Raw genomic sequence first — 18,409 nt, 5'->3', positions numbered from 1 at the left:
TTATTGGTCTGTTCAGATTGTCTATTTCTTCCTCTTTCAGGCTTGGTGGTTTACAAGTGTCCAGGAATGCACCCATCTCTTCCAGATAGCTTAATTTTTGACATATAATTGCTGGTTATAATTTCTAATAATTGTTTCTCTTTCCTTGGTATTAGTTGTTATCTCTCCCCTTTCATTCAGGATTTTATTGATTTGGATCCTTTCCATTTTCTCTTGGACAAGTCTGGTTAGAGGTTAATCAATCTTATTAATTCTTTCAAAGAACAAACTTCTAGTTTTGTTGATCCATTCTACTGCTTTTCTGGTTTCTATTTCAATGATTTCTGCTCTAATCTTTATGATTTCTCTTTTCTTGTTTGGCTTAGGTCTTATTTGCTGTTCTTTCTCCAGGTCTTTTAAGGGTAAGGTTAGCTTGTGTATTTGGGATTTTTCTAATTTTTTTGATAGTGTCTTAGATGTCTATATACTTCTCTCATAGGACTTCCTTTGCAATATCTCATAGGTTTTGGACCAATATGTTTTCATTCTCAATAGTTTCAATGAATTGTTTAAGTTCTTCATTAATTTCCTGATAGATCCTATCATTATTTAGTATGATGCTCTTTAACTTCCAAGTATTTTCGTTCCTTCCAAATTTCTTCTTCTGGTTCAGCTCCAGTTTTGAAGCACTGTGGTCTGAAAATATGCATGGGATAATCTCAATCTTCTGGTATAGAACTGATTTGTGACCCATTATATGATCAATTCTGAAGAAAGTTCCATGTGCCTTCGAGAAGAATGACTATTTTATTGTTTTAGGATAGAATGTTCTGTATATATCTACAAAGTCCATCTGGTCCAAAGTATCCTTCAAAGCTCTTGTTTCTTTGTTGATCTTCTGCTTAGATGATGTGTCCATTGCTGAGAGTGGAGTATTTAAGTCTCCTACTATCATTGTATTATTATCCATATGTTTCTTTATTTTGGTTATTAATTGGTTTATATAATTGGCTGCTCCCATGTCGGGGGCATAGATATTTACAACTGTTAGGTCTTCTTGTTGGAGAGAACCTGTAAGTATGATATAGTGTCCCTCTACATCTCTTACTATGGTCTTTGGTTTGAAATCTAATTTGTCAGATATGAGGATTGCTACCCCAGCTTTCTTTTGAGGTCCATTAGCATGGTAAATGGATCTCTATCCCCTCACTTTCAAACTGGAGGTGTCTTTGATTTTGAAATGAGCCTCTTGTAGACAGTGTATGGGTGGGTCCTGCTTTTTTATACAATCTGAAATCGTGTATCTTTTCATGGGAGCATTCAGCCCATTTACATGTAGAGTAACTAATAAAAGATATAAATTTAGTACCACTCTATTGCTTGTAAAGTCCCTGTTTCTCTAGATTTTTCTCTGTTTCTTTCTGATCTATGTGACTCTTGGGGTCTCCCTTCACTTACACCCTAATATTTCTTGTAGGGCTGACTTTATGGTCACACATTCTTCAGTTTCTGTTTGTCCTGAAAGCTCTTTCTCTCTCCATCTGTTCTGAATAACAACCTTACTGGATAAAGTATTCTTGGCTGCATGTTCTTTCATTTATGGCCCTGAATACATCATGCCAGCCCTTTCTGGCTTGCTAGATTCTGTGGACAGGTGTGATGTTATTTTGATGTTCATCCCTCCATATGTAAAGAACCTATCTCTCTAGCTACTCTCAGGATGGTATCTTTGGCTGTAAAATTTGCAAGCTTCACTATTACACATCCTGTTGTTGATCCAATTTTGGGGGGAGGGGGGAAGAGGAGTCCTCTTTCTTGCTTGGACTCAAATGTTTTTTTATTTCCACAGATTAGCAAAGTTCTCAGGTATGATAAGCTCAAATATACCTTCTAGACATCTCTCTCTCTCTCTCTCTCTCTCTCTCTCTCTCCACCCCTCAGGGATCCCAATAATTCTTATATGGGAACATTTCATGGAATCATTAATATTTCCAATCATTTTCTCATGTCCTGTAGCAGCCTGTCTCTCTTTTCCTCAACTTCCTTCCTTTCAATCAGCTTATATTGTAGATCGTTTATTTTCTCATCTGTCTCATTTACCCTGGCTGTTAGAGAATCCTATTTAGACTTCATCTCATTCATAGTATTTTTTTTAGTTTGACCTGATTATATCTCATTTCTGCTTTTAGAGATTCTATATTATCACTAATGCTTTTTCAACCTTAACTATTGACTTTATGTTTACTCTCCTCAATCCATCTCTGACATCTTGCTTATATCCATATCTATTAATGCTGTATCATAGGACATTGTCTCTGTTTCTTTTGCTCATTGAGAGTCACTCCTCCTAGTCATTCTATTGGGAGATGGTTGAGTGAATAAACAGAGTCCAAAATATCAACCATGACTCAAACAAGATACACCCTAGCAAAATCTGGAGCAGTGGGAAACCACCACAAAAAAACAAACCCAAAATGAGACAGAAGAATAAAATTTAAAAAATTAAAATGGAAATAAAAAGGTGAGTAACTGTAGTGGGGCTATAATCTCTCAGTGTGGACAAATCAGGGTGTTTCAGTTGTTCCTGGCTGTAATTTTGGTCTGTATGTTAGAGGACAGTACTTCCCAAAATCACAAGGAAAATAAACTTGCACACACACACACACACACACACACGTATATATGTATATATATGCACACATAAACATAAAATTGAATAGAGTGACAACAATCTAAAATAAAGCATATAACTATAATAAATAGGTGTGAAAAAATACAAGTAAAAAGAAAGTATGAAATATAAGTTGATAGAATAAACGTCTAGTTGAAATCAGAAGGTAAAAAGCAAAAAAAAAAGGCATAAAAACATAAATAAATAAAAGGCAAATTTTATCTGAAAAATAAATCATAAGTACTCCCCTAGAACTCAAAATACAATTTTTCCCTGCCATTGGGATTTTACAGTCTTATAGGATACATAGGATTGTCGTCCATCTGTTCTTCCTACCTGCCTTTGGGGGGGGGTGGATTGCTGATCTCTTTCTCAGGTAACCCTGCCTGGGTGGAGTTGCCCCACCTCGTGTCAGGTGATGGTCTGAGTGAAAACCGTTCCTCTTGTGGCTTCTGTTCCCTGGGGGCTTTCTGTGACTCCTCAGAGGATCAGAGCAAAAATGGCCTTGACCAAACCTCTGGCCCAGAGCACAAATTCATAATCTGCCTTCTTTAATAAACCCTCTAAGACAAATTGTTTCCTCTTATATATGCGCACCGAAAGCCACAGCCTCCCATGGTATGTGTTCAGAGTAACTCTCTCAGAGGTATTCTTGGGGCCGAGGAGTTCCACTGCCCTTTGTGATTCTAAGACCGCCAGTTGACATGTGGTTGCGTTGGAACCTGAAGCTCCTGGATCCTTTGGGTGCTGCTCTAAAGTCCTATCAAGCCACTACCGCTTTGCAAGTTTTTGCCTGACCTCAGGTGCAAGTCCCAGATTTTTTTCAGACTTCCCAACAGAAGAATGATTATCAACCAGCCCAGCTCATGGTTTTTGGCAATCCGAGCTGAGAGTCCCTTCTTGGGCTTGCTGACCACAGCCACCTTCATGGCTCCACTGCTTGGACACACTAATGCTTCAGCAACCCCCCTTTTGCTCTGTTGTTCCTCATATCCTGAGACCACAATGACCTACCTAGATTTCTGCCTTTTCATTTCAGAAGCCCATTTCATAGAGGGATGTCTCTCACTAGAGCAGATTTCTAAGGGTTCCAAGTATGAGTTCCAGTGTTCTATCACTTTCCAGGAACCAGCTTATAGAGTTTCTCTCCTCCTTCATTCTATCTTCCAACATCTCCCTGCTGATTCACAACTCCCCATGTCCTACCTTGCAAAAAGCAGTCGCTTTTCTGCTTGTAGAGATCCAGATATGTATTCTTACATCTCAGGCTGATATTCTGGGTGTTCAAAATGGTTTGATAGATATCCAGCTAAATTCAGGGGAACAGTTGAAATGGGATCTCCCACTCCTCTGCCATCTTGCCTCCTCCTCTTATTTATTTCATTTAAATTCAATTAGCAGACATAAACTACATCAGTAGGTTTTGATGCAGAGCTCAGTGATTCATTAGTTGAGTATAACACCCAGTGCTCATCAAACCACGTGTTGGTTTCTGTTTGTCCAGGAAGCTCTTTATCTCCTTCTGTTCTGAATGGCAGAGTTGCTGGATAAAAAATTCTTGGCTGCATGGTTTTCTAATGGAGTACTCTGAATATATCATGCCAGCCCTTTCTGGCCTCCCAGGTCTTTGTGGGTAGGTCTTCTACCAGTCTAATATTCCCACATTTGTAGGTTAAGGACTTCTTGTCTGGAGCTGCTTTCAGGATTTTCTCTTTCTCTCTGAAATGTGCAAGCGTCACTATTATATGTTGGGGTGTTGATCTATTTTTATACATTTTGAGGGGGGTTCTCTTTACCCCCTGGACTTGAATTCCTATTTCTTCCCCAGATTAGGGATGTTCTCAGCTATGATTTGCTCATATATACCTTCAGTCTCTCTCTCTGTCTCTCCTCTTCCTCTCAGACCCCAATTATTCTAATATTGTTTTGTTTTATGGTATCACTGATTTCTTGAAGCCTCCCCTCATAATCCAATATTGTTTTTCTCTCCTTTCCTCAGCTTCCTTACTTTCCATCATTTTGTCTTCTATGTCACTGACTCTCCCTTGTGCCTCATGTATCCTAGCTGTAGGAGTCTCCATTTTTGATTGCATCTCAGCAATACCCTTTTTGATTTCAACCTGATTCAATCTTAGTTATTTTATTTCTCCAGAAAGGGATCCTCTGTGTTGTTTTTAAGCCCAGCTAGTAACTTTATGATCATTATTCTGAATTCTAGGTCCAGCATTGTACCAATATCCATGTTTATGAACCCACTAGGAGCGAGTACTGCGTCTTGTTCTCTTTTCTGGGAATTTTTCCTGCTGGTCATTTTGTCCAGGGAAGAGTAGATGAACAAAAGAACCACAAGAACAACAAAAAATAAATAAATAAATAAATAAATAAATATATAAAAAAATAAAAGTATCTACCACAACCCTATTGAAATATACACTAGAAAATCAGAAGAGATCAGAAACCAAAAAAAGGTCAAAAGAGAATATAATCAAATGTAGACAAAATATGGTGATTCACTTGGTCCTGGGTGTATTTTCATTTGTTTGTTTGAAGACACTAAATTCCAAATTTGTAACAAAAGAGTAATATATATATATGCGAAAATAAAATTTATGTATATATATATATATATATATATATATATGCAAAAATAAAATGAAATGCAATGAAAGGAAGCCAAATATGAAGAATATATTTGTAAAATGTATATGTAAAATGCAAATTAAAAAGGCTTAAAAATTGTCAAAAAAATAAGAAACTAGTTGAAAAGGAAAAAAAGAAAAAAAAAGAAATTTCAACTGAAAGACTAAAGAATGATGAGAAAACCCTCAAATTCTATATTTTCCCCTAGGCAGGAGTTGTTCAGAGTTGAGTGATCTATAAACTTGGTATTCACCTGATGATCCCAATGCTCTTCTTGGGGAGGGACCTGTTGCACTGATTCTCAGGTGTCTTTGCCTGGACTGAGTTACACCACCCTAGCCAGGGGGCTGGTTTCAGTGTAAGTTGCTTCAGGTTTCTCTATGTGGCTTTTGTTCCCTGAAGGCTTTCTGTGCTGCCTTAGAGGATGAAAATGAAAATGGTGGTGCCCCATTCCCCAGCCCTGGAGCTGACGGATGGTGCCCCCACTCTTCAGTGTACCCTCAGGGAAAAGCAGTCCATCACTTTTATGTGTGGCAAACTCTGCAGACTCTAGCCCTGTGCACCAGTGCCATTCCTCCCTTGGGAAGAATGGTGGTTCTCCCCAGGGTTCTGCTGTTTGCTGGGCCCCTGCTTGGAGAGCATTTGCCAATTGTGGGCACACCCATACTGCTCCTCCGATGGGAGGGACAGGGGTTTCACTGCAGTTCTGTCACTTGCTGGGCCCCTGCTTAGAGAGGGGTCACTTGATTGTGCCCGGTTCCTCGTTTATGGCAACATGGAGCTGAGAGCCCACTCCCAGACTTGCTGATGGACAACAATGCTTGGGAACTCTGCTGACTCAGGCACCCCATTTTTTTTGTGACCCTGGGGATCCTGAGACCACACTGTCCCACCTAGGATTCTGTCCCAGTTGGCCACCTGAGCACCTTTCAGGCAGGGAGTCCCTCACAAGAGCAGACTTCTAAAAGTTCCAATTTTGCACTCTGCTGCATCACTTTCCAGTAGCTGGCTAAACAGCCTCCCTGGCCCCCCATGGTTTATCTTCTTATACATCCCCTCAGATTCACTTCTCCAAACCTCCACCTTGCAAAAACTGGTCACTTTTCTATTTGTAGAATTGTGGCAATTCTTTTCTTATATCTCAGCTTCAATTCACAGGTGCTCAGAATGATAATGTTAGCTATCTAGCTGAATTCAAGGGACCAGATGAAACAAGGGTCCCCTACACTTCTGCTATTTTCCCTCCTCTCACTGTAATTTGTTTTATAACAAAGAAATTGAGTGTAGAAATATGTAAGATTATTATCCATTTTTGAAAAACATTTCATGTAGATTCATATATGTAATATGCTTGTAAAATCTGAAACTAAATTCCCCAAATATTCAACATAAAACATGGGAGAGGATAGAAAACAAAATTAACACATAACATTTCTTTTAAGGAAAGACAAGTGTGTGTGTATGAAAAATGTAAGTTAATACATGCTTTTCCATGGTCACGCCAAAAATTATGAGTAAAATGGACTTCTGAAACCAAAAAATAATAATAATTGGTATGTATGTAATAGATATTCAATTATTCAAACCAATGGAAACATGCTTGTTAAAATGGAAGGAAGGACACAGTGTAAATAAAAATGAAGGCACAATACACATAGAAAGCAGTCAAAACATGTGTGGCACCACAGAAAAGTGGATAAAATTGGAAAGTTATCAGAGTCATAAAGAGTAAGTTAATGCGATCTAATTATACATTATGTTATGCTAAGTGAAATAAGTCAGTTAGAGAAAGACAAATAACATATGATTTCACTCCCATGTGAAGTTTGTGAAACGAAACAGATGTACATAGGGGGAGGAAAAAAAGAGAGAGAGAGGGAGGCAAGCCATAAGGTATTCTTAACTATAGAGAATAAACTGAGGGTTGATGGAGGGCATTGAAGGGGAGGAGATGGGCATTAAGGAGTGCACTTGTGTTGAGCACTGGGTGTTACTTATAAGTGATGAATCACAAAATTCTACTCCTAAAACCCATATTACCCTATATGTTGACGAACTAGACTTCAAATAAAAACATGAAACATGAAAAGTAAAAAATGAGACACCACTACTATATTTATTAAGAAGGGCACATGATGTGATGAGCTCTGTGGGTTATATGCAACTGATGAATTATCAAACACTACATCTGAAATTAAACATGTAGTATATGTTCACTAATGGAATTTAAATAAAAAGATAAAATATAATAAAAAGAAAAATTAAATAAATAAATAAACACTATTTCTAGAAGATGTGCTTAAAACTAAACATTCAAGAACATTTCGGCTGTTAGATAAAATGAAGAAATGAATCATGATGTAGTATTGATTAGACTATAAAACAGAATATTGGACTATAAATGTACTGGAGGAAAGTTGAATTGAGAAAGCTCTCTGAGAAGGTATTGTTTTCTTAAGGAAAAGAAAAGCACTTGTAAATATTGGTTTACTCCTGTAAATATCAGTAACTATTGGTTAAAAAGAAGGAGGAGTACAGTTTTCTAGAAGAAGAAAAATAACAATAGTAATGTCCTTAAGAAGAAATAGAGTAGACTTGGTAGACTAGAGAATGGAAAAAGTAAAACGTGTTTGGTGAGGTAGGAGAGAATAGGCCCTCGAGGGCTTGTTCTAGCCAATGAGCATTTCTACTGTACGGGGCATTTTTAAGGTGAAATGAGAAATATCCTGTAAATCATCATAATAAAACATGAAGTCGTAGAAACAACCTTTATTTTGTTGTTTTGAAACAAAATTTTCAGGGAGGTGTTAACTGATTAAAGTAATTCAAATTGTAAGAATAACAAATTACAAAATAGAAAGGAAAGAAACCCCTCCAAAAAAGAAACATCATACACCACACAGAAATAAAGGTCCACAAAAATGTGCAACGTTAATAGAAAGCATCACCACACTCCACAAATGGGCACAACAAACCTGGATGGGATTCTCAACATGGTAAATGTGAGATTTTAGATTTTAGTCAAAATATTTGAAAATCTTAAAACAATCCAAATGAGATTTGTATTGACCTATTTGATTTTATTGTTATTGTTATGGTATTTCTGTTGTTCCTTCTTTTCAGTTACACAAAAATGCTATTGTAGGAAAAATAAAGTCTCCATTCTAACAGGAAAAAAAAAGCCAAGTGAGAAGGTGGCCTCCACCAACTTTTAAGTCTCCTCACAATCACTTCATTCATAGAACTTAAATGGCAGGTGAAATCTCAGATACAGGGGAATCTGTGTGCCTAAATTTTAGCTCTCCAGCCTTAATAGTGGAGAAAAGCACATTCAAAGGACTTGGGAGCTACTTAATGACAAGCAGGACAATCACAGTATCCACTAGCGATGTATTAATCATTACAACATAATTTTAGTTGTTTTTAATCAAATATAATGCTCTTTTACCTTTAATAGAGGTATGCCTCATTTATATTTATAAATATATGATAGACGTAAACAGATATTTTCATGTATATAAACACACATATGTATGTAGTTTATTTTCCGAAAACTTCTTTTCACTATGCTGCTTCTTTTTATCAAACACCCTTTCTCCCCCTTTATCTCTTTTTTTATACTTAATTACATATTTGAGTGTTTCTGTGTTTCGGAGCTCCTAGATTTTTTAACTGAAGTATAGTTGACATAGAGTGTTATATTAGTTTCAGGCAACAATATGATGTATTCAACATTCAAGAATTCTATACATTAGTTATGAAAATATGCAAGACCATAGTAAAAGCAAACATATAGTCAAATTAAGAAAAATCTAATATTTTAATATGATGGTATGTTAATCACATAATTATAGTGTAAAGGTTAAAGGACAAGAGTAACAACAGTATATATAACTACTATAATCAGTTAACAAATATACAAATAGAAAAATTATGCCTTGAAAAGATACAAAAGGGTGGAGTAAAATGGTGATTTTTATATGTAATTAGTGTTAAGTTGTTATAATATAAAATAGACTGTAATATCTATAAGGTGTTTTATGTAAGTTTCATTATACCCACAAAGCAAAACAAAAACAACAAAAAACATATGTAAACATATATGTATATATTAATATATATATTATACACATATATATATTCTTCAATGAAAGGAAATTCTCTAATTTGTGACATGAGTCAAACTTGATAACGTTATCCTAAGTAATATATTTAAGACAATTGTAAGGAATCTGAAAAATCTGAATATATCTAGAGAGAGTAGAAAGGTGGTTACCAAGGATCTGGGGAAGTTATTATTCATGGGCAGTTATTATTCAAAGAAGGCAAACTTTTAGTTGGCAGATAAATATGTCTGATATCTAATGTACAGAATGAGGTTTATAGTTAATAATAGTGTATTATACTCTTGACGTGTCCTAAGAGAGTATATCTTAAATGTTCACACCACAAAAATTATGGTAGTTCTGTGATGTGATGGAAATATTATCTAACACAATGGCAATAATAATATGGTAATAAATATAAGTTAATCTCAACAAACTTGGAAAAAACTAAATGTATTCTTTAAACATTAGAGAACATTTCCTATTTAAAAGATAAGGCACTAAAACTTTGGTAAATGCTGCTATATTTTTTTATTATTTTCTGTTATTAAAGAAAATGCACTAATCATCTCATTTGACTCCAAGTAGATGACCTGAAATTTCCCCTCCGATCTCTCAGAGATTCTCCAATTTTTCTTATAATCCCATACTTATTTCCAGAATATATAGATATTTGTAATGTTTATCACATTTTGAAATATAGGAGTATATGTTTCATTATATTAGTTACTTATATTTTTTCAAACATAGTAATTCTATTTTATGTTTGATTTTTTTTAATTTAGTTTACAATTCTGTCATTTGCTTTTTATCTTATCTTTTTTCTGATTTTTTTTTTTCTTGGAGATTTCTGAGCATCTTTTCCTGTCTTAACCGGTTTTAGCTGTTATCTACTCTTCATTTCCAAAGATAATTTTTATTTTATTTTTTGCTTATTAATTTCTTTATTTCTTTTTATAATAATATTTTATTATATTATACTAGTAAGCAATATTAATCTGGATCAAAATTAATCACTCTTTTTGTTTTCTATTTCTCTTCGGGTTTTTTTTGTTTGTTTGTTTGTTTGTTTGTTTTCAAGATTTCATTTATTTCTTTGACAGAGAGAGACACAGCCAGCAAGAGAGGGAACACAGGCAGGGGGAATGGGAGATGAAGAAGCAGGCTCCAAGCAGAGCAGGGAGCTCGATGCAGGGCTCAACACCACCCCTGGGATCATACCTTGGGCTGAAGGCAGATGCTTAAAGACTGAGCCACCCAGGCATCCCTCTATTTCTCTTTGTATGTCTCATGTATAGTATTTTAATACTATTTCACAGAAATATCATGTTCACACTTTTAAAAGAAAACAATTTTAAATATGTATATATCATGTTGTAACTTCCTAATATGATTTTATTATGCTTTCCTATTGATTGCTTCACTAATTTTACTTTCGATATGTGATGCTGCCTAAAGGTCAATGTTTTATACTTTAAAGTAATACATTGATTTTTTAAGGTATTATTGAATTTTATTCACAAATTGCTTTTAAAATGTGTTTAAGACATTCATATATTGTATGCAGCTTTGATAGAACAATTAATGAACAGTTTAACAGTCCTGTATATCTTTGTTACCCATCATTTCATTCCCTTCCGACTATTTTTGTAATAAAAAGCACACACAATTAATATTAGACTGATAAAAGAGTATTGTTTTAATTCTTTCTGATTTTCCTTTGTGCCAATTATCTAATAACCCATACAGTGATGGTGAATATTTATACTGTGAATGAATAAACTAAAGAGTGGCAAAACTTACAGGATATATAATTAACAAATTGCTTAATTATGTCTTTGAGGATCACTTTAAAACAGTCTACTGAAAACAGTTAATGTGTTATCTCAGTTCATTACTAAAAACCAGGGAAGTGTGTTTTTCATTGTCTACATCTCTGTAAAATTTTGGGACTGATATCTAATTGCCTTCAGAGATAGATCCCCAGGGACATGCTGAGACTCCCAGTCCCCTCTGTGCTCCTATTTTTTTCCCAAAATGGAAAAAAAGTGTTCAGACCTTTTCTGCCTATCGTTTAATGTCCACACAATGCCATATATTTAACTGGGGAGTCATTCAGAATAAGGGAGCCTAAGAGAAGATCTCAGGCAGGAAGGTCCACAGGTGACTCACCAGCAGGCTTATGTTTGCCCAACTCTGCCACCGATCTGCTTTCCAAACAGGTAACACCATTTTTTAATTTATTTAAAATCTATTAATTAACATACAGTGTATTATTTGCTTCAGAGGTAGAGTTTACTGATTCATCAGTTACATAGACACCCAGGGCTCATTACATCAAGGGCCTCCCTTAATGCCTATCACACAGTTAACCCAGCCCCCCTGCCAACCTCCCTTCCAGCAACCCTCAGTTTGTTTCTTATAATAAAGAGGTAATGCAGTCAATGCCATTTTTAAGATGGAATAGTTAGAATATAAAGAAATAAAAGGTCAGAGTTCCATAAATTCAGAAGGCATAACATTTCTCTGGATGTGAAGGGAACCTATGCTAATTTTTATGGAACTTGATGGAAAAACATATATTTTAAGCTATGCATATCATAATTATGTGTTATTCATCAGTAAAAACTCTGTGCTGTGTATTTATTGTATAATTTGTATGTCAGAACACACACACACACACGCAAGAGTCATTGTATCGCTGATTTGCTTTGTCATAGAAATTTTACTGCCCAGTATTTCATTTATCACACTGGAATGGTAAATTTCTTAAAATTCCTCATATTGAAAGGCAAAAAGAATTAAGAAGTGGAGTGTTTAGAAAAATTGTGTATAATTTCTATTACTAAGCAAAATATTACAGTGTTGTATTAAAAAGAGTCGTTTTCTTGATTAGGTACATGTTTATATGTTCATAATTACACTATTTAGAGATATATATTCAGTGTGACTGTTTACAATAACTGCTTTTATATACTATATCAATGTTACTAAACAATATGTATTGCAAATAAGAAACAAAATTTGTGTAGTAAATATTATTTTGATGGGAGGATGAGAGTTGCCTTAGTTTCTTTTCTGTTTCATAAATCTCTTAATGATATTATACTGTTTATAACATTCATTCAAAGAGTGAACAAGGCATTTTTTACAAACATAAGTCAATGTAAGTTTATCAGAAAACAACACATAATACCATCAATCTGAATTTATTTATTTTCTTTGCATGAGGAAAAACCAAACCCATGATCATTTCAAAACCAATTGAACTACATGAACATTTGTGTCCCGATGCCACTGTTCAATGCTGTATTGCATCTTAGGTGAAGATAAATTGATCAAACTGTGGAAAACTAAAGAGGTGATGCAGTCTGATGGAATAAAACAGGCATTTTGTATTTACTTCAGTGTGCTTTGCAGAGAAAAAAAAATGACATCAGTTTAGGGTATGATCATGGGAAATTCGAACACAGAAGTTGAGTTTAACTGCCATACCTAACCACTTGCAGTTCAGGGGTCTAGCCTTTCCCCACGCATGCTGGAGTTCTTGGAGCCAACACAATTCTTCAGTACCAGGCTATTTGCTCTCCATATTCCCATAGACAGAAATGATCTTCCTTTGACTCTTGAATCTTCCATTGGTATCCTCAGTTACAATACCCTGATTTCCCCCCCTGGCTTATCGTGGTTATTATCAGAAATAGTGGAAACCTTGTAATTTGCTCATTTCTTTACTTCCTGTCTCACATTCATGGAACTGTAAGTTTGATAAAAGCAACTGTAAGTTTGATTAAAAACTGTAAGTTTGACAAAGCATCTCTTTGTTCACAGTATGTTCTCTCATTATCATTCGGTGTGTGGCACATGACAGGAAATCAGTAATACCCCCAAAGATGCTCTTTAATAGAATCTATATATAAAAAAAAGAGAGATCAATTCCCAGTGTTTCAATTTTTGCATTGTCTGCTCACCTTCAAATTTAAATTTTTAAAGCATACAAACTCAGTTTCTTTAATCAAACACCATCTTTTGCATCTTATCTTACATTCTGATTTCTTCTGAATTATTCTTCAGTTTCTCAAACACATAAAATCAATATTCCAGAAAAATTTCCCTAAGTCTTATTTTCCAAGTTTGTATTTTTTAGCTGCTGACAATGCACTGTCTTTCTCTCCTGCCCATGAAGCAGAACTGTAAAATAATTACATTTAGTAAATTCATCACATTGACTTATTTATATCCTATACTTACGATTTTTAAACTTGTTTACTTAAAGTAATTTAAGTGAATTTAGTTAAGCTTAAACAACCTTTTTTTTTTCATTTAAAAACGGGTATGTTTTCTTTTTTTTATTTAGTAATATTTTCTGTTATATTATGTTAGTCACCATACAGTACATCCCTAGTTTTTTATGTAAAGTTCCATGATTCATCACTTGCGTATAACACCCAGTGCACCATGCAATACATGCCCTCCTTAATACCCATCACCAGCCTATGACCTATGTTAATTACATAAGGGTATTCATTGGGAATGCTGTGATTACATTCCAGAGAGAAATCCCCAGGGTAGTGTTGATGGGGGCCCATCAAGTGCAATAGTCAAGAAAGAAATCTTTAGATGTAGTATGGTGCAAAACATGACAGGACTCTTGGGCAGAAAGAGTTTCACTTGCCATTGTGAAGAGTGAATAATTACATATTTTTAAGTTTGTGGAAGGACTGGGGATAGAAATAATGTAAATTTCTAAGGATTTCTGTATGCTGAAGTTTACAGGATATTGGAGGTCTGGCTATTGTTGAGATGAGTTTGCTTTTAGTTTCTAATGAAACATCAACATAAAGGCAGCATGAGTTCTTTGAAGAGTGTCCCACTCTGCATTCCTCAGGTATTTATCAGTGGGCTCTAAATGGTAAGGAGCTTTAATTTTAGCTACATTTATCTTGTTTTTATTTTCCTCATCAGAGTCTTATCAACACCACTTTGGTATAAAAGCCACGTGTTGAGGAGAGATTGTATACCACCACTATGATACAAGGAAAAACATTTCAACAATCCATGCCCCACGACCACCTGGGAAACTAATAATGGCTGTAGTATAACCTTTCTATGAAATTCATTCAAAAAATCTAACTGACAATTATGTCCAAACCCCAATGTCAAAAGCAATAGCAATGACAAACAACAGTTTCCAAGTCGGCTTCATCCTTCTCGGCTTCTCTAAATGGCCCCATCTAGAAATTATTCTTTTCTGGATAGTGATCATTTTGTACACCATGATCATCCTCTCCAACTCAACCATTATCTTGCTCTCTTGTGTGGACCCTCGTCTCTACACTCCCATGTACTTCTTTCTTAGCAATCTTTCCTTCTTGGATCTCTGCTTCACTACAGCTGCCGTTCCTCAGATGTTGTCCAACTTGTGGGGGCCAGACAAGAGCATCACCTACACAGGCTGTGTCATTCAGCTCTCTGTGTTCCTCTGTCTTGGTGCTACAGAAGGTATCATGTTGGTGGCAATGGCCTTTGACCGCTATGTTGCTATTTGCCAGCCCCTGTGCTATACTATTATCATGCATCATCGGTTCTGTTGGAAACTGGTGCTAATAGCCTGGCTATTTGGTCTGATGGAATCTGTAACTCAATCTCCTGTCACATTCCAGCTTCAGTTCTGCACTCACCACCACCTGGATGATTTTCTTTGTGAAGTGCCCGCCTTCATACGCCTGGCATGTGGAGAAACCTCTGCCATTGAGTGGCAAATGACCATCTGTGCTGACCTTTTCACCATTGTGCCAGTGGGATTAATCTTGACTTCTTATGGCTACATAGCTCAAGCCTTGGGGAAACTCCAGTCAGGTTAGGGAAGGAAAAAAGCCATTGCCACCTGTTCTTCCCACCTTATTGTGGTTTTCATGTTTTATGGGACAGTGGCCATAGTTTACACAGACCCTAAGAACCACTTTGCTTCGAATTATGGCAAGGTCTTCACTTTCTTCTATACTTTGGTCACACCATTATTGAACCCTCTCATCTACACCCTAAGGAACAAAGAAGTGAAGCATGCTCTGCAAATACTGCTGAAGAAAGGGATGCACAAATGAAAAATGACCTCTTGAACAACAACAACAAAAAGTGACAATCATGATGTTCCCATACTCTAAATTAGAGAGTCAATGAATCATATTTAACAAGAGTAGTTTTTGTTTGAAGAAAGTAATTTCTGACTTATTCTTTATTCCTATGATTTCACATGACATTTTGTTTAAAACAATCTGTACATATGTAATGCCAGTTTTCGACACATAAAAAGTAATCGGAATATTTGCCAAGGGGAAAATATTATTTTCAGAGTTAACTTTTGAAGAATATTTATTATTTCTTTTTGTTTGTTTGTTTGTGAGTGTTTTTGTTTTCTCCTTTGTTCTTATTTATTTTTTTATTATGCTCAATTCGTTGACCTATAATACATCATTAGTTTTTGATGTAGTGTTCAACAATTCCTTAGTTGTGTAACACCCAGTGCCCATCACAATGCCACCCTCCTTAATACCCATCACCCTGTTTTTCTATACCCCACCCCCTCCATTCTGTAACCTTCAGTTTGTTTTCAGTAGTCCAGAGTCTTCTGCGGTTTGTCTCCTCTCTGGTTTCTTTTCATTCAGTTTCACCACAATTCTGCTGTGGTCTTCTGTACAATTCCTTATGTTCCACATATGAGTGCAACCATATGATCATTGTCTTTCTCTGCTCTACTCATTTCACTTAGCATAATCCCCTCCAGTTCCATCCATGTTGATGCAAATGGTGGGTATTCATCCTTTCTGATGGCTGAGTAATATTCCATTGTATATATGAGCCAAATCTTCTCTATCCATTCATCTGTTGAAGGGCATCTCAGTTCCTTCCACAGTTTGGCTATTACAGACATTGCTGCTATGAACATTGGGGTGCATGTGCCTCTTCTTTTTCCTACATCTGTATCTTTGGGGTAAGTACATAGCAGTTCAATTGCTCAGTTGTAAGGTAGCTGTATTTTTAATGTCTTCAGGAACCTCCACACTGTTTTCCAGAGAGGCTGTAGCACCTTGCATTCCCACTAACAGAGTAGAAGGGTTCCCCTTTCTCCACATCCTCAACAGCATTTTTGTCTCCTCTCCTGTTAATTTTGCCCATTCTAACTAGGTTAAGGTGGTATCTCATTGTGGTTTTGATTTGTATTTCTCTGATTGCTTGTGACATTGAACATATTTTCATGTGTCTCTCAGCCATTTATATGTCTTCTTTGAAGAAGTGTCTGTTCATATCTTCTGCCCATATTTTACTCTTTCTTTCTTTCTTTCTTTCTTTCTTTCTTTCTTTCTTTCTTTCTTTCTTTCTTTTTCTTTCTTTCTTTCTTTTTCTTTTTCTTTCTTTCTTTTCTTTCTTTCTTTCTTTCTTTCTTTCTTTCTTTCTTTCTTTCTTTCTTTCTTTCTTTCTTTTTTTTTAAAGTTCCATGATTCATTACTTGCATATAACACCCAGTGCACCATGCAATACATGCCCTTCTTACTGCGCATCACCAGCCTATCCCATTCCCCCACCCTCTCCCCTCTGAAGCCCTCAGTTTGTCTGCCCATATTTTAACACATTTCTTGTGTTGTCTATTAGTTTTGTTTTCTGGTTCCTTTGCTGTGCAGAAGCTTTTTAATTTGATGAAGTCCCAATAATTCATTTTTACTTTTGTTTCCCTTGCCTTTAGGGAAATGTCTTGAAAGAAATCACTGTGACTAATGTTGAAGAGGTTACTGCCTATGTTCTCCACTAGGATTTTTGCCAACTCTGTGAAAAATGTCAATGGTATTTTGATATGGATTGCATTGAATGTGTAGATTGCTCTGTGCAGCATAGACATTTTCACAATATTTATTTTTCCAGTCAATGAGTGTGGAATGTTTTTCCAAATCTTTGTGTCTTCCTCTATCTCTTTCATGATTGTTCTGTGCTTTCTAGAGTTCAGATCCTTTACCTCTTCAGTTAGGTTTATTCCTTGGTATCTTGTGCTTTTTGGTGCAATTAATTCTTTAATTCCTCATTCTTCAGGCACCCTGTTCATGTATAGAAAGGCAACTCATTTCAGTGCATTTATTTTGTATTCTGTCATGTTGCTGAATCGCTCTATGAGCCCCAGTAATTCGGGGGTAGAGTCTTTCAGGTTTTCCACATAAAGTATCATGTCATCTGGGAAGAGAGAGAGTTTGACTTTTTCTTTACCAATTTGAATGCTTTTTATTTCTTTTTTTTCTCTTATTCTTATGGCTAGGATTTCTAGTACTATGGTGAACAATACTTGTGAGAGTGGGCATCCCTGTTGTGTTCCTAACCTTAAGGGAAAACCTACCAGTTTTTCCCCATTGAGAATGATATTCGCTGTGCTCTTTTTGTAAATTGCTATGATGATATTGAGGAATGTTCCCTCTACCTACACTATGGAGAATTTTATTCAGGAAAAAATGTTGTTCGCATTTTGTCAAAAGATTTTTCTGCATCAATGGAGAGGACCATAGGGTGACTTCTTTTATTAATGTGCTCTATCATATTGATTGACTTGTGAAGGTTGAAATTCTTACATCCCAGGAATAAACCGCACCTTTTCATGATGGTTAATCCTTTTAATGTACTGCTAGATCCTATTAGCACTACCTGGTTGAGGATTTGGGCATCCAAGTTCATCGGGGATATTGGTCTGTAATTCTCCTTTTTGATGAGGTCTTTATCTGGTTTTGGGATCCAGGTAATGCAGGCCTCCTAGAATGAGGTTGGAAGTTTTCCTTCCATTCATATTTTTGGAAACAGCTTAGTAGAATAGGTATGATTTCTTCCTTAAGTGTTTGGTAGAATTCCCCTGGAAAGCCACCTGGCCCAGGGCTCTTGGTTTTTGAGAGTTTTTATGACTGCTTCAGTTTCCTTGATGGTTATCGGTCTGTTCCGATTGTCTATTTCTCCCTCTTTCAGGCTTGGTAGTTTATAAGTG

The 18,409-nt window shown here is 35.9% G+C and overlaps 1 protein-coding gene across 1 annotated transcript; it reads left to right on the top strand.

Moving 5' to 3' along the window:
- The first annotated feature begins 14,451 nt into the window (after positions 1–14,451).
- Positions 14,452–15,500, top strand: LOC103656370 (olfactory receptor 2H2-like). The gene is given in 1 exon segment (XM_008683747.2): positions 14,452–15,500. A coding segment is annotated over 1 exon segment (948 nt). The 5' UTR covers positions 14,452–14,552.
- The last annotated feature ends 2,909 nt before the right edge of the window (positions 15,501–18,409 follow it).

Source organism: Ursus maritimus, unplaced genomic scaffold, assembly GCF_017311325.1.
Source record: "Ursus maritimus isolate PB19 unplaced genomic scaffold, ASM1731132v1 scaffold_5, whole genome shotgun sequence".
Classification (NCBI taxonomy): Eukaryota; Metazoa; Chordata; class Mammalia; order Carnivora; family Ursidae; genus Ursus; species Ursus maritimus.
This window is presented reverse-complemented; position numbering and strand designations above follow the sequence as displayed.